This window comes from Budorcas taxicolor, chromosome 24, assembly GCF_023091745.1.
Source record: "Budorcas taxicolor isolate Tak-1 chromosome 24, Takin1.1, whole genome shotgun sequence".
Classification (NCBI taxonomy): Eukaryota; Metazoa; Chordata; class Mammalia; order Artiodactyla; family Bovidae; genus Budorcas; species Budorcas taxicolor.
The window spans coordinates 33328731-33351730 of NC_068933.1; the positions used below are offsets into that span (position 1 = coordinate 33328731).

The 23000-nt window shown below is 41.8% G+C and overlaps 2 protein-coding genes across 2 annotated transcripts in view; one reads left to right on the plus strand and one right to left on the minus strand.

Annotated features, from left to right (window-relative positions):
- Positions 1–2030: 2030 nt before the first annotated feature.
- Positions 2031–8699, minus strand: TM2D2 (TM2 domain containing 2). The gene is made up of 4 exons (XM_052661453.1): positions 8394–8699; positions 7476–7563; positions 4212–4327; positions 2031–2754 (listed from the first exon to the last, which is right to left on the minus strand). The coding sequence occupies exons 1-4, from the start codon at positions 8618–8620 to the stop codon at positions 2541–2543; spliced, it is 645 nt and encodes a 214-aa protein (XP_052517413.1). The 5' UTR covers positions 8621–8699; the 3' UTR covers positions 2031–2540.
- Positions 8700–9221: 522 nt separating this feature from the next.
- The window catches only part of ADAM9 (ADAM metallopeptidase domain 9), a 95767-nt gene continuing 81988 nt past the window's right edge, over positions 9222–23000 (plus strand). The window contains exons 1-2 of the mRNA XM_052661461.1: positions 9222–9318; positions 20759–20856. Coding sequence (XP_052517421.1) covers positions 9222–9318; positions 20759–20856 — 195 coding nt within the window. The remainder of the gene's footprint in view (positions 9319–20758; positions 20857–23000) is intronic.

Genomic DNA, 23000 nt, shown 5'->3' on the forward strand with positions numbered 1-23000 from the left:
GAGCCTTGCTTTAAAGATAAATTATCTAACAAAGCCAAAGCTACATTACCTGGTTTGTATTGAGGATGTGCCAGTGATGGCAAGGGGTTTTAGGATCTCTTTCTTCTGAAGAAAAATGTGTGCTTTTAAAACACACATACACACATTCCAGAACCATCAGGTTGGGGGTATTACAACTGCTGATAAGGAGCCTAAGGCAAGTAGAAGAAGGACATGGTGCCAGGAAGTCTGGGGAGCTGATAAAATTTTATTTAAAGACAGGAAACAACTGAAAACAGGCAGTTTCTAATTTATCCTTGATGGAAGGACACTTTAGTACTAAAACTTCTTAATAGCCATAAACTGGATATAGCACTACACACACACACACACACACACACACACACACACACACACACACGCACCTATCTACCAATATTGAGAAACTGAATCCAGAGTGCAAAGGAAATCACATTTTTAATATTATTCCTTTACTCAGTTCTCCAAGTTTATCACAGTTGGCCAGGGTCTGTAAATACAGAGGATGCTCGTCACTTAAAATTCACACTGAAACTAACAAATATGGATGGTCACTGAGGAATATAGATTCTCAGGTTGTCAGCTAGCAGTGGAAACAATTCTGGTTCCCATCAGCTTTTCTGTGAGGAGGGCTTCTAGAAAATATTCTATAAAATAGAAACTTTAATAATTTACAGACTTTTACCTCTTTACCCAAGTTCTTCTTCCTGGAAACATTCATGACCAATGATTTTGAGTCTGAAAGCTGCCACAGTTTATTTTTTAAAAATAACTTTTGATGGGGTTTGTGAATATCTTTAAGGATTTTTTTTTTAAGTGTGAGATGAAGCAGTATTTGTGGTTTAAAGTAGTATCTTATTTGGGGCAGGATTTCAATTTTAGTTTTCCAGATTTTTCTTAAAAGTGAGTTTTTCTTTTTAAAAAGGGGCATTCTTGAACTCTCTTAAGTTCTATGCAGAAATTTTAAGTTTTTGTGCATTTTTCTGGGGAGAAGGTTCAATTTCTTCAGGACCCACAGCAATTTAAAATATACTGCCTTAGACTATAGAGATTATAAATAAGAATCTATCAATTTATAGTTATGAAGAAGTTGAGGTCAATGTGATACAGAACTTTCAAGACAAAAGAGAATAATCTGTTTTCATTTTTACATAATTGCCTCCATTTAATACCGTAAGAAGAGCGGTCATATTAATCAGGGATAATAAAGCTGAAACTTTCAGGAAAACTGCTTCATAATGATAGAGAGTATCCAGTTATTTTAACTGGGATTCTTGGCTTTAATGTCAATTATTACGAGACTAAACTTTGAGCGGTTCTACCTTGATTGTTCCTAGAATTTATACGTTGCCCAAATAGCAGGCTCTTTGTAAACCCCTCCTTTTACTTTACACTTAACAGTTCTTTTCAACTCAGATTGTAAGGGATGGGAACTAAGTTTTAAAAACCACAGTTTAGAACATTTTTTTTTTAATCCCCTGTGATGTGGAAGCTGGCTGTCTCTTTCCCTATGACTGACTGCTATAGCCCAATGAGAGACTTTGGTACCATGCTTATTTTGATAAATGTGTCCAGCTTCTTTTTGTTTCCCACAAGTCACATCCTAATTCTATCTAGCACTCAGCAGTAATATCCTTTAAGGAAGAATCTGTTTTTCTTTCCAAGGATGTTAGGCTCTTCATTTTATATTACGTAATCATGAAGAAGAGATTTAGTTACTTGTATGATTTCTTTTTTAAAATCAGTCTATAACATGAGCTTTCTAAATTGGTAAATGATACCTTTTCAATTGGAAAATTCTGCCAAGAGGATAGCTGAACCCAGACATGTCTGGAACTGTTGGCTTTCAAAACATAATTGGACATTAGAGGGAATTACTATACTGGATATATTGCCTCTCAGGAGTAATAATGATGAAACAATAGGGTTTATTAATAGACTCATTTCAGATGCTCAGCTTTAAGCACAACAGATATTGAGTTTCATTCTACCTATTGAAAAATACCCAAACAAGCATTCCAGGTTGGCAACATTCATTCCGCAATTTAAACTCAGAAAGTCAGAATTTCAGCATGTATTAAAATCGACTGTTGTGTCTACTTCTGCTGGACATTTTTGTTGGTTCAGCTTCTGACCTCCACTGCACGAAGACTCAGGGTCACAAAGGCACAGGCCAAAAACATCCTGTTGGGTCCAACTGCTCCAAAGGTTTGATGACATAGCAGCACACAGAAATAAAGAATAAGGAGATGCTTCTGCAGCTTATAAGTTAATCACTAGCCTTTATATTTTTGGTACACGAGGAAAGGTACAAACTTGATAGCCACAATACTGTCTGCTTGTCATTTCTAGTCTGCAGGGTCAAATTTGGGTCGAACATCCACAGTCTGAAGCCACCTTCCTAACCAAACCCATTCTCTCCAACGAGGGAAAATACTGGTCAGGCCTGACGTCCAGGAGTTCTGAGCCTGCAGAGATGAGTCCAACAGCCTTGCCTCTCTGGGCCGCAGCAGCAGCTCTTCTTAGTAAATGGTGCACCAATTGCTGCCGTCACTGGGCATCAGCCCTCCAGTGATCAGCAAAATAAGGTCAACAAACCACCAAATCCCAAGTCCTCCGAGGGTCAAGAGCTTCCCCACTGCTGTGCCAGTGTGACCCAGGCAGAAACGATCTACTCCAAAACATCCCAGGAAGAAAGAGTAGAGCAAAGTGGTTATGAAGTAGTGTCCGGTATACCTAGACAGAGGGAATCAAGAGGAAGATGCTTATCACGTGAAAATGAAAACACTTAATGCTTTATTAGTGAATTTCACATAGTGACAAGATGGGAAGATAGTCCCTCTGTGACTTCTTACCAACCCCCTCGCCCCCAAAGGAAGATCTCTAGTTAGTCTAGATTCTCAAAAAGGTACTTGCTAAGGCATGGAGGGGGCTTCCCAGGTGGCGCTAGTGGTAAAGAACCTGCCTGCAGTGCAGGAGACACAAGAGACGTGGGTTGAATCCCTGAGTTGGGAAGATCCCCTGGAGGAGGGCATGGCAACCCACTCCAGTGTTCTTGCCTGGAGAATCCCATGGACAGAGAAGCCTGGCAGGCTACAGTCCATAGGGTCGCACAGAGTCAGACACGACTGAGCGACTCAGCACACACGCACACAAGGTATAGAGGACCCAGAAGAACCAATACAGAGTTGGGCTGGATAAGAAACTATTACGGACATTTACAGGATAGGTATCCTGGTTGGAGTGGTGGCTGGCGCCCATCCCTTTCCTGCGTAGGCTCTTTTCCTGAGGGAGGCTGCAGTTCTGAATGTAGCTCTCTCATGAGGTGTGACCTTCCCTTAAATGAACATTAATCTCCATGCTCCTCTCCTGGCACCTGAAAAATGGGACTTCTTGGAAGGACTTCCGTCTTACATACTGTGATGACATTCAATTGCAGATACTCTAATGGCATCACCTAACACAGGCACAACTCTCCATCAGCGAATGGTATACATAAGTTCTGTGCCTTCAAGTGGAGTTTACAGAAACAACCCTAATTCGTTTTTTTAAAAGTTAATTAATTTTTGGCTGTGTCAAGTCTCAGTTGCAGCACTCGGGATTTTCACTGTGGTGTGCAGGCTTCTCGTTCTTAGCACGTGGGTTCCGTCATTGTGGTGTGTGGGCTTAGCTGCCCTGTGGCAAGTAGGAGCTTAGTTCCTGGACCAGCGATCGAGTCCACACCCCCTGACATTGGAAGGTGGGTTCTTAACCCCCGGACCACCAGGGAAGTCTCAATAACCCTAATTCTTCAAGATAATACTGCTTTTCAGGGAGAAAGGCCTGCACTGTTCATAATAAAATCTTTCCTCCTGAAATTCTACGGCTGTTTTCAAAGGATGTATGCCTATCGTAGGAGTTCTGAAGTTGGATCATCTGTTCCACCTCCTTCATTTTGTGGAGGAGGGGACAGAGACTCTGGGTGCCCAGAGGTCCTTTAGCTGGTTGATGAAAGGGACATTTAGACAGCCTCTGGCCTCCTGTCCAGTGTCCCCTACGTTATCACCCCATCGCTTGTGTCTGTGGAATATGCACAGCAGTAATCATGCTGCCCGTTTAACACTTAAGGTAAAAGAAAAAAGTCAACATCAAGAGAGGACAGAACAGCCCCACCTCCATCTAAGTACCAGCTACACCATGCAGACAGCACTTACTTTATACAAGGTTTGTTCTCTCGGAGGAAGGTCCTCGTGCCGGCACACTCGATTCCCTCCAGGGCCCGGCACTGCACGCGAGTGTGCTCCACATCTCTGTAGGCCTGACCCCCGAACTGCGGGGTAACAACCACAACAGAACAACCAAACTAGCCAGAGCGAGCAACACAAAACATCTCTTCATATGAAGTAACAAAAGCTGGCCCAGGACAGTAACTATTCTAACAAAGGTGGGGTAAAGCTGTGCTGAAGAGCGAGGAGTTTAGTGACATACTTCAAGCGATTTTCAATGAGACGATCCTAAATGGACATGGTTTTAAATAAACTTTTCATCCTTTTCATTTTCTTTCCTTGTGACTACCTTCTTTGATAATATAGTACAGAAGTTTAAAATCAGTTTCACTAAATGCCATTTTGGATTAGCGGGACACAGAGCTCTAATTAATCCTGTATTTACAGAAGAGAAGAGCACATGAGTGCATATTTGGGAATGGGTATTCAGAAAGTCAATGTGTAGAGACTATCAACAGAGTGAAGTCAGAAAGAGAAAAATGTCATGTATTAACGCATACATGAGCAGTCTAGATGGAGAAGGCAATGGCAACCCACTCCAGTACTCTTGCCTGGAAAATCCCATGGATGGAGGAGCCTGGTAGGCTGCAGTCCATGGGGTCGCTAAGAGTCGGGCACGACTGAGCGACTTCACTTTCACTTTTTACTTTCATGCATTGGAGAAGGAAATGGCAACCCACTCCAGTATTCTTGCCTGGAGAATCCCAGGGACAGAGGAGCCTCATGGGCTGCTGTCTATGGGGTCCCACAGAGTCGGACACGACTTAAGTGACTTAGCAGCAGCAGCAGTGCAGTCTAGAAGTGTGATACTGATGAACCTATCTGTAGGGCAGGAGTAGAGACACAGATGCAGAGGATGGGCTATGGATGTGGATGTGACGGGGGGGATGGGAAAGGAGAGGAGGGAAGGAACTGAGAGAGCAGCACTGACGCACATACACTGCCAAGTATAAAACAGCTAGTGGGAAGCTGCTGAATGGCATAGGGAGCTCACCTTGGTGCTCTGTGATGACCTGGGGGTGGGGATGGGCGGCGGGTGGGAGGGAGGCTCGGGAGAGAAGGGATATACGTATACATACAGCTGACTCACGCTGCTGTACAGCAGAAGCTAAAACAACACTGCACAGCAATTATACTCCAATTAAAAAAAGAGTCAGTGTGTATTTGAGGTCTATTGGCTCGGATGGAAAAGCATCTGCCTACAATGTGGGAGATCCAGGTTCGATCCTCTGGAGAAGGAAATGGCAACCCACTCCAGTACTCTTGCCTGGATAATCCCATGGACGGAGGAGCGTTGTAGGCTACAGTCCATGGGGTCGCAAAGAGTCGGACACAACTGAGCGACTTCACTTCTTCACTTCACTTCTTTTACATATATTATAAATGAACATCGTTAGGAAAGAACTCAGCATGTCAACTGACTCAGGACTTTGTATGGGTCTCGAAACTGTGATATTCAGCTCATATCCATAGTAATGTAATACATCTATATATAAGTTTAAATTCCAGCAAAAAATTTCAGAAGACCTCCGACCCTTTGTGTAACTGAATTCTAGCAGAGGAAGCACAGCTGGGCATTCTCCACTGGCACCTTATTAAGTGCTTCACTACTGTTCTTGCTGGAACATTCCTCAAAGGGAAGTGGGGGGAACGTGAGGATGTTTACTCTTGCCCCTCCCTTGGGACTTGGGGGCCCGAATGCTGACAGTCCCCCAGGACTTCCAGGGGAAGTGACAGTCTGAGCACCTTGACAGGATCAACCCAGTGTTGTAATGAAAATGGGCAAAAGTAAGTATTGTATAGAGATCACTTATTTTTGCCTATTTTCATTGAACACTGGGTTGATCCTGTCAAGGTGCTCAGACTGATCTCTATATGATACTCTGGGCTTCCCTGGTGACTCGGTAAAGAACCTCTGCCAATGTAAGAGATGAGGGTTCAATCCCTGTGTCAGGAAGATCCCCTGAAGAAGGAAATGGCAACCCACTCCAGTACGCTTGCCTGGGAATTCCCACGGACAGAGGAGCCTGGCGGGCTAGTCCATGGGGTCGCAAAAGAGTTGGTCACGACTTAGTGACTGAACATGAGCATACAATGCTCACTCAAACTTTTATCAGTAATTACCCATAGAACAAAATCTCATTGCAGTGAAAATATTTCTTTACTTGTGATTGCAGCAAGAGTTGCCTTTTTGGCCTTGTTACTTTCAGGTTTATTTCCCTGTGTTTGATTTAGTAACAAAGAATATTTTCCCATAATTCTCTTATAGCTGATGGTGTCTTGACTTGTATTATGCAGTGTAATATAACAGAATGGTGAGTCCACAGAGGGGAGGAAGTATATGAACTTCACTGGGTCTGGGGAGACTGACTAGGAAGTATGTGTCCAGCTTCAGGGATATTATTAATGGAACTGAAGGGCTTCTTTTCATTCTAAGAAGCCATTGTTATCCAAGGCTCCTCCTGAATGCTACAACCCCCTACAAAGACATATAATAATGAAAAGTGAAAGTGTTAGTCACTCAGGGTGTCTGACTCTTTGTGACCCTGTGTAGCCCACCAAACTCCTCTGTCCATGGGGATCTCTAGGCAAGAATACTGGAGTGGGTTGCTGTTTCCTTCTCCAGGAGATCTTCCTAACCCAGGGATGGAACCCGGGTCTTCTGTGTTAGCAGGCGGAGTCTTTACCACTGAGCCACCAGGGAAGTATACTGATAGGTCTGATCTATTTCCTAAGGACATGGTGGAAACTACTTGCCTAATGAAAAGAAAGGTCATTGGCAAGAGGAGCTTTGCCCCAAATGCATATGTAACGAAGATACTGCTCAATCCAGCATCAGTTTTAGAAATTGCATAAACCTTCCTTTTGCTCTTTCAGGAAAGTACGTGCCTTGAAGGGTAGTCAGGGGTGATATCTGAGCTTCAAATCCGTCAATCACAATGGCCAAAGGAACCAAAGACAGATTGGTCTTTGCACCTGGGTAGTTTTGGCACAGAGCCTGCTTCTTTCTGAGAAGGCTAAATGTCTTGTTCAGCCACTGACCCTGATCATGCTGGAAATTTTCAGTAACAGTCATTTCAATGAATTTTACAAAAAAATAATTTCATACTCCTCATACTTTTCTGTAATAGCATTTAGGCAATATTGTTTCTCTATGGAAGAGTTTGCTTATAAAACCAAACAAAAACCCACCTTGAGACAACCATAACCAAGTTCCTGGGATGCTGTTGTGTTTCCAACATGATCCACTGGGTCGTCACATTCAATAAATTCATCGGGTCTGTAAATCACCAGTAAGATCATCATTAAGGTCTTTCTAAATGGCTGTTTACAGGTATATAGTCGTAATAGGCAAGAGACATTTCTGCAAATTTTCTGGGGGTTAATGTCCCTCTGAGTCTTCCCCAAAACAAGAGATTCTGTCAATTAGGCTGAAGGACAGCAGGTCAAACAGCCATCCAATGACCCTTTGGTTAAGGCGGGGTGGGGATGAGGGGCGTTTCTGGTCCTTTTTCTACACCGATTCTACCTCTGCCAAGGCTTCATCTCTTCCCTAGGCAAACAGCCACAAGGCTATGGGGGCAAAATCCAGGCCAAAGGATTCCCAGCTCTCTCGCATTTTTCAAAAGCCTTTTCTTATTTGACTTAAAAGAGACGTTAAAAGTTTTGACTTGGTTTTGCAACACTAAGGTTACTGCTTTTATTTTTTTAAGGAGGTGCCACGTAGAGGCGTGTGATTTACTCCACTTGTGCACCACTCAGTACCAGCACGAACGAGGGTGTCTCCTACGGTTAAAGGGAGCAGGTACAACCTCGTACTCTTCTTCCGCAGGCTATATAATGTCACTGTTCCCTAGTTCTCCTCTTTGGGGAGCCCAAAGGATCAGCCACCGACACAGAGGGGTTTTCCCTTGGAGGAGTGCGTTGAGTGAGAAACCTGTCATGGTTATTTTTCTCCCGCGTGTCGACGATCAGGTAGGTCCTCCAGGTGGAGAGGGACTGGGGGGCGGGGGTAAAGCAGCCTCCCTCCCCCCGTGCCCCCGCACAACCCCCGTGTATCCCAGGGACCCCATCTCCATCTCCACCCGCCTCGAGGACCGCGTAGCTTACAGGTAAGAGCAAAGGATGACTGGAGAGTGGGGGTCGACATACTCCCAGCTCGCAGCGCCGGGGGAGCCCTCCGGGTGGACGGCGCCAGCGGATGTGAGCTCGGGCTCGGCGGTGGCGTTGTGCGAGTGGCTCCGAGACACACAATGCAGCAGCAGTAGATTTCCCAGCAGCAGAGCCGCCTGGCCGCACAGAAGTAAGTAACTCACCGGGCAACCCCCCAGGACCATCTTCCCAGGCCCAGAGGCGTAGACCCGGCCTCAGACCCCCAGCCCCAAGCCGGCAACCGCGGACCCAAGCCCTGCCTGGTCAAGGCCTTTCCGCGGAGCCCCACGCCTCGATGCCAAACAGCCAATGGGAGCTCAGATTTTTACGTCCCGCCCAACTCAGACAGCCAATAAGGAAAGGCTGCGCAGGAGGCGGGCCTGCGTTTCGTTTCTGCGGGTCAATTCCGCTTCTGGGGCTCACGCTCCGCCTTCTTTTCCGTGTCGAGTGCTTCTTCCAATAGGCTCCTTCGACCCGCCTCGGAGTAGGCGGGCCTTGAAGCAGGTGGGAGGGGAGAATGACGATGGGCGGGGTCGGCTCCTAAGAGGGTCTGAGGGGACCGGAGAGAAAGCCCGTTGTCGCTCGCCCGGGACGGAGCGCTTCGTACGTCAGTCAGGCGAGCGGGCGCCGCGTCGGGAGCGAGCTCGGACCGGAGCCGAGTTGCGTCAGTGCTGAGCGCGCGCGCATCGCTGCCGACCCGGGGCCCCTGGCGGGGCTGGGGAATCGTGGAGCGGGCGGAGGCAGGGGCGACCGAGTGCTGAGGCGAACCTGCGGGCTCGGGCTGAGATGGGGTCGGGCGTGGGCTCGCCCTCTGAGACTCTCCGCGTCCGGTGGCTGCTCTTGGTGGGCTTGCTGAGCCCGGCCCTCGGCGGGGTTCGGTCAGGTGGGTGTCCACCCCCAGGGACCTTTCGGGATTCCAGTTTCCTAGGGCCGGGATGCTCGGAGTTTTTACCCCGCGGTGCCTGAGAGTGGCGGGGCCTGGCCTGGGCACTGGAACCCGACCCGAGTCGGGAGGCGGAGCCGCTGGGCTGCCTGTGGACCAGGGCTCGGACCCGAGGCTCCGGGTCTGGGCGCCCCCAGTTCTCTTGGGCACTGTTCTCGGGTCTGGTTCCCAGCCCTCGGTCTCTTGCCTAGCAGAGCCTTTTTGGGGGTGAGCCCGACCCCCAGTCTCGCGCCAAGCTGGGTCCCCCCCACCCCCCAAGACCCTCCCGGGGCGACTCTCGGTCCGACCCCGAACCTCCGGGACTCGGCTGAGAGCCTGGGAAGCTGGCTGAATGCGCGCGGAGGCTTTGAGAAGTGCTTTTGAGAAATGGAGCTGGGGTTTGCTTGCAAGGTAAATGTCACTGGGAAAGAGACCGGGAGATGGAACTTTTTGCTCCAGGTTTTCATGATTTGAAATTTTGACCATCATTTTATTAGCGGAGTCACCAGTAGGTACCACTGGGCTGAATTTAGCGATGAAATAAGAGGAGGGGGTGATTGCGTTTTTTTTTTTTTTTTTTTTTTCTGGGCCATTTTGTTGTTTTAGTAAGAATACTTCTTTTTTTTTTTTTTTTTTGGAAACGAAGTGCTACATTTTTATAGCCAGTCTTTTATCTCTGTTTTTACTGGGTTGGTAATGTCTCAAATCCAGGCAGATAATCCCTCCTCTGCTTAAGTCACAGGCTTACGGTAAGAATTGAATCATTTATGTGAAATTGCTTTTGACTTGTGAAGCTTCCGTTAAATACATAAGGTATTTGTATTGGAGATGCTCAGACATAGTGGAAACATTTAAATCGCCAACACTAGCTTCTTTCTGAAAACACTTTTGTTTTGGCTCGTGTTAAATTATTGTTTGCGTGGCTGTGTTTTCTTTATCAGCCAGAGTATGATGGAGAATGGGGTTTCTACTAAATCGTTATCTTGAGAGTTTTTCAAAGGTGAGGATTTCAGTGCAGGACTAAATTTAGATTTTTTTTGCTCCTTATTTTATTATTTTTCAATTAAGAAAATTTGCACCATTGCAGGAATTTTAAAGCTCTCAGTACTGAAACTTTATTGACTGGGAAGGTACCAAATCTTTTCTATTTGAAACTGTTTTTGCTATGGTGTTCTGTTAATACATGGTTAACATTTATCAGTGTTTAAGGGGAAGTAGGTTAAACATCTGGAGTTTTAGTAATCCATGATTCTGTTTGGAATACTTTAAATAAGACTGATTTTTAAAGTTTATGTATTGATTTTTACATTGCTGCATATAGATGGATGGAATATCCTTATGTTTTTTAACAACAGCTTTAACAGTTTATAGTTTAACAGTCCCTCACTTAAGCACGTATATGCTTTTAAAATTTAATCAGCCTTCATCGAACACCTATGAACACCGAGCTCAGTGCTTGTGGAGGGGCACAGAGTGACCAAATGTGCTGAGTTTATCTGAAGGATGTAGAGGAAGGTTTTATTGAGAAACTGATATTTGAACTGATCGGTATGGGTGAATATTCAAGGACAGGAATTCAAAGCTGAAGGGTTTTTGCAAGAGTCTAGAGAGATAAGATGGAGAAGGCAATGGCACCCCACTCCAGTTCTCTTGCCTGGAAAATCCCATGGACGGAGGAGCCTGATAGGCTGCAGTCCATGGGGTCGCTAAGAGTCGGGCACGACTGAGCGACTTCACTTTCACTTTTCACTTTCATGCATTGGAGAAGGAAATGGCAACCCACTCCAGTGTTCTTGCCTGGAGAATCCCAGGGACGGGGGAGCCTGGTGGGCTGCTGTCTATGGGGTCGCATAGAGTTGGACACGACTGAAGCGACTTAGCAGTAGCAGCAGCAGACAGATAAGAACAGGACTAGTTAAGGAATGGTGAGAAATCACCAGGGGGTCCACCTGAAAGTGAGGCATGGAAAAAACTAAGGTAAGTTGATACCAGTTGGGGAGAGTCTTCTGTGATGAGCTATGGGATTTGGACTTTACCCTGGAGGAAGTTCTTTGGACAGGATGGTTTTTAAGTAGGGATGTGGGCTTTTCAGGTGAAGTGGTAAAAGTTTTACAGTGGTAAAGAATCCACCTGCCAGTGCAGGTCAAATGTAAGAGATGTGGGTTCAATCCAAGATCCCTTGGAGGAGGGAATGGCAGCCCACTACAGATTCTTGCCCGGGGAATCCCATGGACAGAGGGCTGCAAAGAGTTGGACACCACTGAAGCAACTTAGCATGCACTTAGCACGTGGTATAACTTAGATTTGCGATTGCTGTAACTGGCTACACATGGGAGGACAGACTATAGGAGGAAGGGACTGGAGGCTGGGAGAGACTGGTTAAGAGGCTTTGTACTAGTGTGCAGTGAAATCGACTCATGTTTCCCTACGGGAATGTTCTTCTAAAATCAGCTGACCAAATTTTTGCAATACAGGATGTTTAAAACATGCACTGAAACCATTTCAACTAATGAAACAGGAATTTGAATACTCAGTAAGAACCACCCACACATCAGTTACTCTAGGAGTTAAGTAGATTTTGTAGGATTTTTTTTAAAATTTTTACTATTTATAACAATTGTGTCAATGAGGAAGTGCAGTATACATTCCAAAAAGCTGACATAGTACACTTAAAAAAAAAAAAAGCTAGGGCTGACAAAGGTAACTTTGTATCATTGAGGGAATTAGGCAGATATGAAACCTCACTCTTATTTTTTCTTTTAAGGTAGTGATTATGATGTACAGATCTAAATCTTTTCCAAGACTACAATTCTAGAGGAAATGAGTTTTAAAGCTTACTCATGGTGAATCACTGTAAAATGAACTAGGTGGTAAGAACTTGGTCCATACTAATTTTGTTTTTAAGTGCCTGTGAATTGTTTGAATTTGGTATGTTTGTGCTAAATAGGAGAATGTAGTCTTTTAAATATAAAGATAATTTGTTTCATACTCTTATGTGAGAAAATAAAAGCATTTACAATGAAAATGTGTACAAAACAAGTTGCTGGGTTCCAAGACTGTTTTCCAAACATACTTTGAATTTTACCTTACCAGGAATTACCTGGCGGGCCAGTGATTAGGAACTGCTTATTTCACCATGGGAAGCATAGGTTTGATCCTTAGTTGGGGAACTAAGGTCCCATAAGCCACGTGGCACAGCCAAATAAAAATAAATAAATAAAATTTACCCTACCAAAGTTGACTATGTATGTATATGTTTTTAAATCCTGCTTTATTGTAGAATCCCCCCAAAGATGCAAGCTCAAAGTAACTGGAAGCTTTTTCTTTGGAATAGCCACAAGCTCAAATATATGACATAGATAGGCTCATGATATTTCTTTTCTTTTTTTTTTTTCCCTTTGATGCCTAGTATACAGCAGAGACTTGGAGTTATGCCATCTTTTGTGTCAGAACTATGGTACTGCCTAATAAGTAAATCCTGGTTCTCTTGGTATCACAGTAACTAACCCCTCCTACTACTCTGCCTTTGAATGGACCAACATGGACCCAATTAAAGTTGAATTGTACTTTAAATTGTATAGTCTTGTTCATATGTCAAGATTTTATTGTATCAATAGTTTATTTTTCATTTTGTGACATGTCATTTCAGTCAAATGGTTTTCCCCAGAGTGAGTTAGGGAATGTGAGAAGTTCACCTATTTTATTCAGTTTTTTAAAAAATATACAGTTGTTTTATATTTGTTTATGTGGATTTTAACATAAAGAATTAGAGTATATCAGCTTCTAGTAAGTAAAAATGATGTTACTGTCAAACATTTGTCATACTGTAGGACAAAACCCATTCCCATACATGGGAAATGCTTCCTTCTCTTTGATTTTTTTTTTTCCTTTTCATGAGATTTTTTTTTTATAGTTTAACTTATTTTAGAAAGGATCCTCCCCACCCTTTCCTTTAGTAGTTCCTAAGAACTCTCATACAAGTAGAGCCTTAGAAAGCCCATTTCACTTCCTTTGATAGGTGTGAATCTTGTTATGAATAGAAGCTCCCACCTCAGCTGCTTAAGTTGGGAGGATAAGCAGTGTATGATGTATCAGTACAATAAGTTCTCTTCATGCAAATGAGTTCTGTCCTGAGAGTGCCTTCCTAAGTCCAACAAAGTTAAACTAGGTACCCAACTAACACAGTCAACTGTATGATACTGTACTGTAATAGGCTTAGAAAACTTTTCACACAAATATACATAAAAACCAAAAATAAAAACATTTGAAATCTTACAGTACAGTACCTTAAAAACTACAGTAGTGCAGTACAACAGCTGGCATACAGGGACACATTTGCATCTTTGAAAGTTTGCAACTTCAAGGTTCGTATGTAGGGGGCTTATTGTACAGTGAAATATAGCATTGCATTAACATGGACAAATATGTGGGCATGAGGATTTGTGGGAAATTGCTATGAAAGATGTTGATCATAAAAAATAAAGCTTATTTTACGTAGTGCATGAAAATTTGCAATTATACGCTCTATGTATGTATAAGCTGTAAAGATCAAAAGAGGTCATTTACTGAGTATATTTATTGAATGTCTGTTGCACTAGTGCAGGAAACAGGATGAATAATGTACCGCCCTTTGTTTCCAGAAACCTAAATTTCTTGGTAGGGGAATTTAAATCCTCTGTGGTATTAAATCTTATAAATGGTGTTTTTTCCCGAAGGACTGCTTACACACAAACAATGACAAAAGCCCTGTTTGTTTTTAAATGTAAAAATAGGTAAATGTAAAACAAAAGGTGATAATGCAAAAAATGTCAGAATATAGGACATAGCAGTGGAAATTATGATTATGTTTGAAGATAGGTATTAATGTATATGTTCATTTGGCATTGACCTTGTAAATGGAATGGAAATACATGGCTCAAAAGGACAGTGATTTATGAATCTAATTAGTTTCTTTTCCAGAAATAATTCAGACAACAGAATTATCTTCAGTCAGTATGTTGAATCCAGGTTTATTTTCTGTAGTGAAAGTATTTAAGGGTGACTCTTTGTTGACATAGTAGTTGGGAAGGAAAAGAGAAAAGTCCTTGGCTGAGGGTTCACATTTGTTTGCTTTGCATTTAGGTAGAATTCTTTTAACTTATTTCTGTCTACAATCATAACGGAGGAAGGACTTCAGTGCCTGGGGCACAGATAGCCAAACTGTGACAGCAGGTGTTTGCAGTCAAGTCAGGATTTGTTGTACAGACTGGGAGACAAGTCTCAGATCCACTTCAGCTTGGCTTTTGAGTTTTTTTTCAAGGAGAAGAGCAAAGATGCTGGATCATCATCTTCTGGCATTTAAAAAAAAAAACTTTAACTTTTTTATTGGGGGTATAACCAGTCCATGGGGTCACTAAGAGTTGGACACAACTGAGCGACTTCACTTTCACTTTTCACTTTCATGCATTGGAGAAGGAAATGGCAACCCACTCCAGTGTTCTTGCCTGAAGAATCCCAGGGACGGGGCTAATCCTAGTGGGCTGCCGTCTGTGGGGTCACACAGAGTCAGACACGACTGAAGTGACTTAGCAGCATAACCTGTTAACAATGTTTTGACAGTTTCAGGTGGGCAGTGAAAGGGTTCAGCCATATGGATTCATGTATCCATTCTCCTCCTGGGCTTCCTGGGTGGCTCAGTGGTAAAGAATCTGCCTGCCAATGCAGGAGACATGGGTTCAGTCCCCGGGGTTTTGAAGATCCCCTGTAGGAGGAAATGGCAATCCATTCCAGTATTCTTGCTTGGAGAATGCCATGGACCGAGGAGCCTGGTGGGCTACAGTCCATGGGGTTGCAAAAGAGTCAAACATGACTTAGCGACTAAACAGCAACGACAACAACAATACTCCCCCAAACTCCCTTCCCATCCAGGCTGCCACATAACACTGAGCGGAGTTCCATCTGGTATACTGTGTCATTTCTGACATTTTGTAATCGTGGTTCTGGGAGTCAGAATGTGTCTGGTTTATGATCCACTGGCCAGGTGGTCCATGGCAAGAGGCCTGTGAGCTCATCCTGCCCTGGAGAAATGATCTGAGTTTATACAGGAATGATAGATAGTGTCTACAACAGCAGTTTCATCACCTCAACGGTGTTATCAGCAACTGCAGTCTTAGTCACCTGACTCTGGTTGATATGTACAGTTAGTGTAGGACTGAGGTCAGAGGGGACAAGAAGGGACAGAGTTTGGAATAGAGAGATTAATCATAAACTCAGTAAGGGGACTCAGTTTCACAGGTACTGTTATACAACATGTAGTCAGACTTCCTCCAAAACACAGTACATAAAAATACCTAAGGAGTTAGCGGAAGGAAAAAGTGCTACTAACTCACGCCTTTTTTTTCTTTTACTAAGTATAGGACATTTTAAGTTTCCATTTCAACTCTTACTTTTATCTCCAGCCCATGTTTCCTAGTAATGTGATTGTCACATATGCACAAGGTCACATAAGCATCAAATTCTGTCACATTTGAGCTGATTATATTAAGATTTTACTTTGCATTGTGAACTGTCTGCAGCCGCTAAGTCGCTTCAGTCGTGTCCACCTCTGTGTGACCCTATAGATGGCAACCCACCAGGCTCCTCTGTCCCTGGGATTCTCCAGGCAAGAATGCTGGAGTGGGTTGCCATTCTGCTGCTGCTGCTGCTGCTAAGTCACTTCAGTCGTGTCTGACTGTGCGACCCCATAGACGGCAGCCCACCAGGCTCCCCCGTCCATCGGATTTTCCAGGCAAGAACACTGGAGTGGGGTGCCATTGCCTTCTCCGGGGTTGCCATTCTACCAGTGGTTTTTTTTTTGGGGGGGGAGGTGGGTGATTTTGCTCCCTAGAAAGCATCTGGAGGATATTTTCTAGTTGTCACACTGGTGGAGCTTCTGGATGGGGTGGGTAGAGGTCCTCACCACCCTGCTTTGTCCAGAAAAACACGCACAGCAAAGAGTTTTCTGGCCCCAAATGTCAATAGTGCTGAGGCTGAAGCTTTGCAGTACAAATAATGTGGATGCATGTCCTTCACAGTGACATGGGAAACTTGGTCTTTTGATTCCCATGAGAAAGGGCTACTAATTAAAGACTAAAAAATAAAAGGAATTTGGGGAAAATCTATGCAAGGTATGAACAGGAAAAAGAATACAAATAAGCCAAGACTAGTGATAAAGGAGTGTTGAAAAAATATGGGAAGGAGGGTTTTCATACAACTAGTGTATATTTATTTTTGAATGACATAACCGTAATATGTGCATTTCTCATGATGTTTTGAACTCCTAAGGCACTCAGAAAGTGGATCTTTGGATTTTAAAACCAAAAAGTCAGTAACAGAATAATAGCTCTTATGTGTAGAAGTTATTTTGGTGTGTTGTAGTTGCGAAAGCCTTTAAAAGATAAATGATTAATTTTGCTTTCTTTTCCAAAACAAGAATTGTGGTTGAAAATGTATGGAAGGAAAGGATGTGTCTTATATTCCTTTATTGGATTTTCATTCTTGGCTAACAGTCTTGGTAAAAAAAAATCCATAGCTTCAGTCCTGGCTGGAAATTAGTCCTGACCTTAACAGGTTTCAGCGTGAGAGCTCTTTAGATATGTGCCTGGTCATTTGTAGTTATCTTTTCTGAGGTATTTCTTTTTCTCTGTGATCTTTGTTTCTGAGTTGTAACAAAGAAATTTCAGTTGAGTTGCATATGGTTTAGCTCCTAGTGTAACAGTTGCCTGAGCCTACTAACATTTATGTCCCTGCCTGTAATGATTTAGTTAAAAAATCTTTTATTTTGAAATATTTATAGAATCTCAGGAAATGCATATAAATGCACAGAATGATTGGCTTTTTATCACACACAGCTTCTCATCTGTTACCCATGGAAGGCATTTTATTCCTATCATTCCTTCTGGAGTGACTGTCCTAGTAGTTGAACAAATGACCATGATCTAGAACAAAAATATTAAGGGAATTTGAGAAAACTGAAGGTCCTTGAAAGGTTTATTTTGGGTGAGGAAATAGTCCTATACCTCAGTTAATTTAGGATTAAGGATATTTTTACTTAGTGCTTTGAAACCTATGTCTGTTAAGGCCATGGATTTCTTTTGAGATGGCTCCCAACTGACAACTCCAAATATCTGAGGGATATTTTGTCATAGTGTGTCGTAAGGACGCCTTATGTCAACCAGCCCTTGATTGCTTTTGTGAGTATTGGAATCCATTTCTGGTATTTTTATGTAATGATGTGAAGCCCCATTTAGTTGCTGTTATGCCAAACAGGGTAAAGAGTTTGAAAACTGTTAGTGTGACGTGTTGTATTGAACATGAAATAAGTTATATTTTCCTGTTTACATTGTATCTTTAAAAATTCCAAACCAGAAGATTATAGACATTTTAATGCACAGTGGTGTTTTGTGGAAGGTTAGACTTCATTTAAATCTGCATTTGAGACCTCTGAGGGACATAAGGCAGTTCAGGACTGAATGACTGTTAAGAGTTTGGATGGAAAGGAGGTGAGTGGGAGTAGAAGGTGTCATAATCTAGATGTGGAGTTAATGAGACTGATGGGTAGACATTAGATGATGAGATGCTAGATAATCAGTACTTTAAGTAGTTTATGCTTTTTTGTTTACGTTGAAGAAACACCTTTTTCCCTCCCCTTTTAATTTCAGCAGTAATTTGGGGTTTCAGAATACTCATTATAAAAACAAATTCAAACAATACAGTCAGGCTTGAGTTCAGGAAATAAAAGTCTGAGTCCTTATCTCATTACTCTGTAGTTCTATTCCATGGTGGTAATCGCTTAAACAAGTTTGGTATGTTTACTTATGATACCTCCATGTTTGTTTATGACACACCTTATGGTCTCATACATGGGGAAGGAAATGGCAATCCATTCTGGTATTCTTGCCTGGAAAATCCCATGGACAGAGGAGCCTGGAGGGCTGCAGTCCATGTGGTCACAAGAGTTGGACACGACTGAGCAATTAAACCACCAGCACCATGGTCTCAGGGCTTCCCAGGTGGTGCTAGTGGTAAAGAACCCGCCTGCCAATATAGGAGACATAAGAGACATGGGTTCCATCTCTGGATGGGGAAGATCCCCTGCAAGAGGGCATGGCAACTCTCTCCAGTATTCTTGCCTGGGAAATCCCATGGACAGAGGAGCCTGGTGGGCTACAGTTCATAGGGTCACTCAGAATTGGACATGACTGAAGCAACTTAGCATGCACTGTGGTCTCATATATAGGATACATGCTGTATTTTTAACATTTCATAGAGATTACAAATAATACAGAGTTTATGAAGTGAAGGTAAAAATAAAAGTCTCTCCCCTCCTCCCACTCCCTATAGATTATTACTTTTAAAAATATTATTTTACTATAAGAAATTTAAACATACACAACAGTAGAGAGAAGAGTAATAAAAAGGAAAAAGAAAAAAAGGGACTTTCCTGGTGGTCCAATGGTTAAGGCTCTGCACTTCCACTGCAGGGGGCGCAGGTTTGATTCCTGGTCAGGGAACAAAGATTCCTGTATGCTGCAGCCAAAAGGAAAAAAAAAAGTAACAAACTCCTGTGTACCCAGATTTTAATATAACTAAATATAATCCAGATTTTAATATAATTTCATGTGTCTGATCCCTCAAATGCACACTGAATTATTTTGATGCAAATCCTGGATATCATGTCATCTTGCTCTTGAATATTTAGAATGAATCTCTATGACATCAGGACTTTTAAAGAAAACCTTACCCACAGTATGCTTATTACACTTTAAAAAATTAACACTAATTCCTCAAGATTTTTGTATATCTATGCAGTGTTAAAATGAGACTATATCAGATGCCAGCATGGGGGTGTGTCTTCCTAAGGGATTTATATTGCCTGCTTTAATTATGTCCAAATTTTGCTTAAGTGATGACTTTATTTTTTTTATAGTTATGTTATTTTTCAAATGATACATGATTATTTAATACCTTTGGTAATTTCAAAAATACCAAATCGGATCCTAACAATAAAATTGTGTATTTATACGTAAATCCTGCTTGATTACTTCAGTGACAATGAAACAAGATGACTTTGTGCTCATTGTTTTATTTACTTATTTTCATTTTTATTCTTTTATGTAGATCTTATTTTTTAAAATTGAAGTATAGATGACTTACAATACTATGTTATTTCCAACGGTATAGCAAAGTGATTCAGTTATATATATTCATATTATTTTCTATTATAGATTATTATAAGATATTGAATTTAGTTCCTTGTGCCATACAGTAACATAAGGTCCTTTATTTTATTTTTATTTTTTTAGCTTTTATTGGAGTATGGTTGATTTACAATGTTGTATGTGTTTCAGGTGTACAGCAAAGTGATTCAGTTATATATATATATGCATGTATATTCATTTTTTTTCAGATTCTTTTCAGTAGTTCCTTGTTGCTGTCTGTTTTACATACAGTGGTGTGTATCTGTGAACTCCACACTCCTAGTTTACCCCTCTCCCCTTTCAAGTGATGATTTTAGAAGCCAGGCCCGGTTCAGCCATGATTCCACTTTGTGGTGAGCTGTACAGATTGGAATTGGGAGAAAGTCTTGTATGATGGTTCTGAGTTCTTCATTTTTTATACATTTTAACTATTCAAGTTTTTAGAACAGATTAATAGCAGTAATTTCATTGGAGATAATTACTACATTGTTAGGTGTTTACTTATTAGAGTTAATACATCAGGCATTAAAAGTAGCTTTTTCCTTTTATTGTCCCTGACCGTTTTGTAGGCATCCCTATACCATCTCGGGATGTCATTCATGTTGGGTAAAGGTGGGGAATGAGAGAGAAGTGAACAGAGCCTTCGCTCCATTTCCCCACAGGAGCATGTTTTTTCCTTTGTGTTTATATCTTAAGATTTCTTTTAAGACAGAGGGTTAGGGTTTATAGCTAAAAAATTGTTTGAAAATGATTGCTGTGTATATACTATTTGGATAAAGGCTGACATCCTTGTTTTTAAGAAATACATTTCTTCCCCTTTATACTATCTGGTATATTGCTCTTTTCCTATAAAACTATATAAAACAGAATATTTTATTTTTTATTACTAATTTTTTATTTTCTTACCTTTTGGTTGTGCTGCATGGCATGTGGAATCTTAATTCCCTGACCAGGGATCAAACCCACACCCCCTGCATTGTCAGCATAGAGTCTTAACCACTGGACCACCAGAGAAGTTCTAAAACTACGTATTTTAATGTGAGAATGTCAGATGATTCTTCTGTGATTTGAACATTCATCTCTTTTTGTTGAACATTTGGCTTTTGATTTCCGTTGTATTTTGGGGGGAATGTAGTTTTTCAGGTTCAGTTGTTATGTAATGTTTGTTGTTCCTTATTCTGTAGGCTTTCAACAGACCTCCCATCTCTCTTCTTATGAAATTATAACTCCTTGGAGATTAACTCGAGAACGAAGAGAAGCCCCTAGGCCCTTCTCAGAGCAGGTAAGTTATCTCTTGAAAAATATGTATGTATTTCAGTTTCACTCGTTTTAAGACAATAATGTTATTTTCATTACTGATTGGTTCAGTGAGTAATGTTGATCCATGCTTATGGCACTCGTATCCATTGGACATTATTCTAGTAAAAGTGACATATTGATTCTTAGCAGCTTTTTTTTTTAAAAAGACAATTAATCAGCTTGAAACATAAGTGGGTGAAATAGTCAGTTAAATAAAAGTCAGTGACCAGTATAGGATGCTGGTTACATAGACCTCTGACCCTTACCTGACTGGTGATGGTTACAGTGGTCTTCTTACAACAAGAGTTCACCTCTCTATTAGCGTATAATAGGTAGAGTACTGTATGCTGAATCTTCACTGACACTGGAGAATGTGTGTTATATGCATGTATTTTTATGTCTGGGAATGCTTGCGAAAGTGAGTTTTATTGCCATATTGGAAGAAACATACTATACTAACAGTGCACAAAAATTATTTTTCAATACTATTTTTCTCTTATTGTAAAGTTTAGAAATAATGTATTTGGATATCAACTGATTTTGCAAACCCTTCAACTTCATTGAAATATAATTTAACCTTATTATGATTTACCAGTAACAAGTGATGAGAATAAAGAGTTTAGCTTATTACCTCTGAATTGACCAAGTATTTCTAGCTGTGAGATAGGTTGTATATTGTTTAGGGACTAGGCAGAGTGAAGAGTACACTGGAGTTAACATCAGGAACTTTCAGAGTTACCCTCCCTCTGGGCATTACCATGGATTGGGTAGATCATTTGTCTTCGTTTACTTCTTTATAAATGAGGAGTATATAACTCTAAGATCTCCTTCCAGTGGAACGGTTTATAATTTTTCCTTGCTTTGTTTTGAACTGGACATTCTCCTCTTTAATTTTGTTTTGCCTTTATTAATTTGTGTTTTCATTGTTATTTTCCCCCTTCAGTTAGTAGCATAGGGACAGTATTTTTCTACTTCGTCGTGTCTCTGATGATCTTCATCAGCTTTGCACTCATAGATACTTGAGATTGTAGTGAATGTCTCACATGTACTCTGATAAATAATCGGGAAAGAGATGGAAGCACCATTTAAGCCCTAGGGATATAGTGTGAATAAAACAGACAGAATTATGCCCCTGTGGAGCTTCCATTCTCATGGGAGGAGAGACAGAGACAAATAAGAAATATAATTGTAAGATTAATAATAGAAATTACTTAAGATGGTAAAGAGTCCATCTGCCAGTGCGGGTTAGACATGAGAGATGTGAGTTCGAGCCCTGGCTCAGGAAGATCCCCTGGAGGAGGAAATGGCAACCCACTCCAGTATTCTTGCCTGGAGAATCCCATGGACGGAGGAGCCTGGCGGGCTGCAGTCTATAGGGTCGCATGGAGTCGGACACGACTGAAGCGACTTAGCACACACGCGAGATGGTAATAATCATTGTGGGCAACATTAAACCAGCAAGGAATTGGGAAGTATTGGAACTGGGGGTGAGGGGTAGGAGGGTTTGTCTTTTTTACTAGGACAGCCTGGGAAGGCCTTCCTAAGAAGGTGACTGTAGGAGAACAGAGACTAGAAGGAAGGGAATGAGCAATGCAGGCAGCTATTTGGGGGAAGAATGTAATGTTATGAATTCTCAGAATTCTTCTCAGGGGAGATGAGTGGTGTTTTTATATCCTATATTTGCCCAAGAGCAGAAAGGAATAGAAAGACACATGCCAAAACTGTGCAAGGAGATTGGTGTTTTTGTAGCCTCTAGAGATGGAGGTCCCCACGCAGAATTTGGAAGTAGAACCCCAGGACGTGGATCCGGTCTCAGCCTTAGGAGTCAGATGCTAAAGTGCCCGAGGAAAGTGGATCCTGCTGTTTCTTGGCAAAGTGTTCACTTGGAGTCCAGAAGCAGTAGGGAGAATAATAAGCACTTATTATTTTAATTATTACTTAATTCTAATAATAAGGACACTTCTGATAATATTATTGTTCATTGAGTCCCTCCATGACTTTCTTTTTTATTAGAATTAAGTTTCTAGAGATCACATTAAGTGCTTCTGGCTAATGAAACGGTAAGTCACTTAATGTTTAAGGTAGAGAAGAGGATCCCACAAGCAGAGGATATGTAAGTTGACTTAT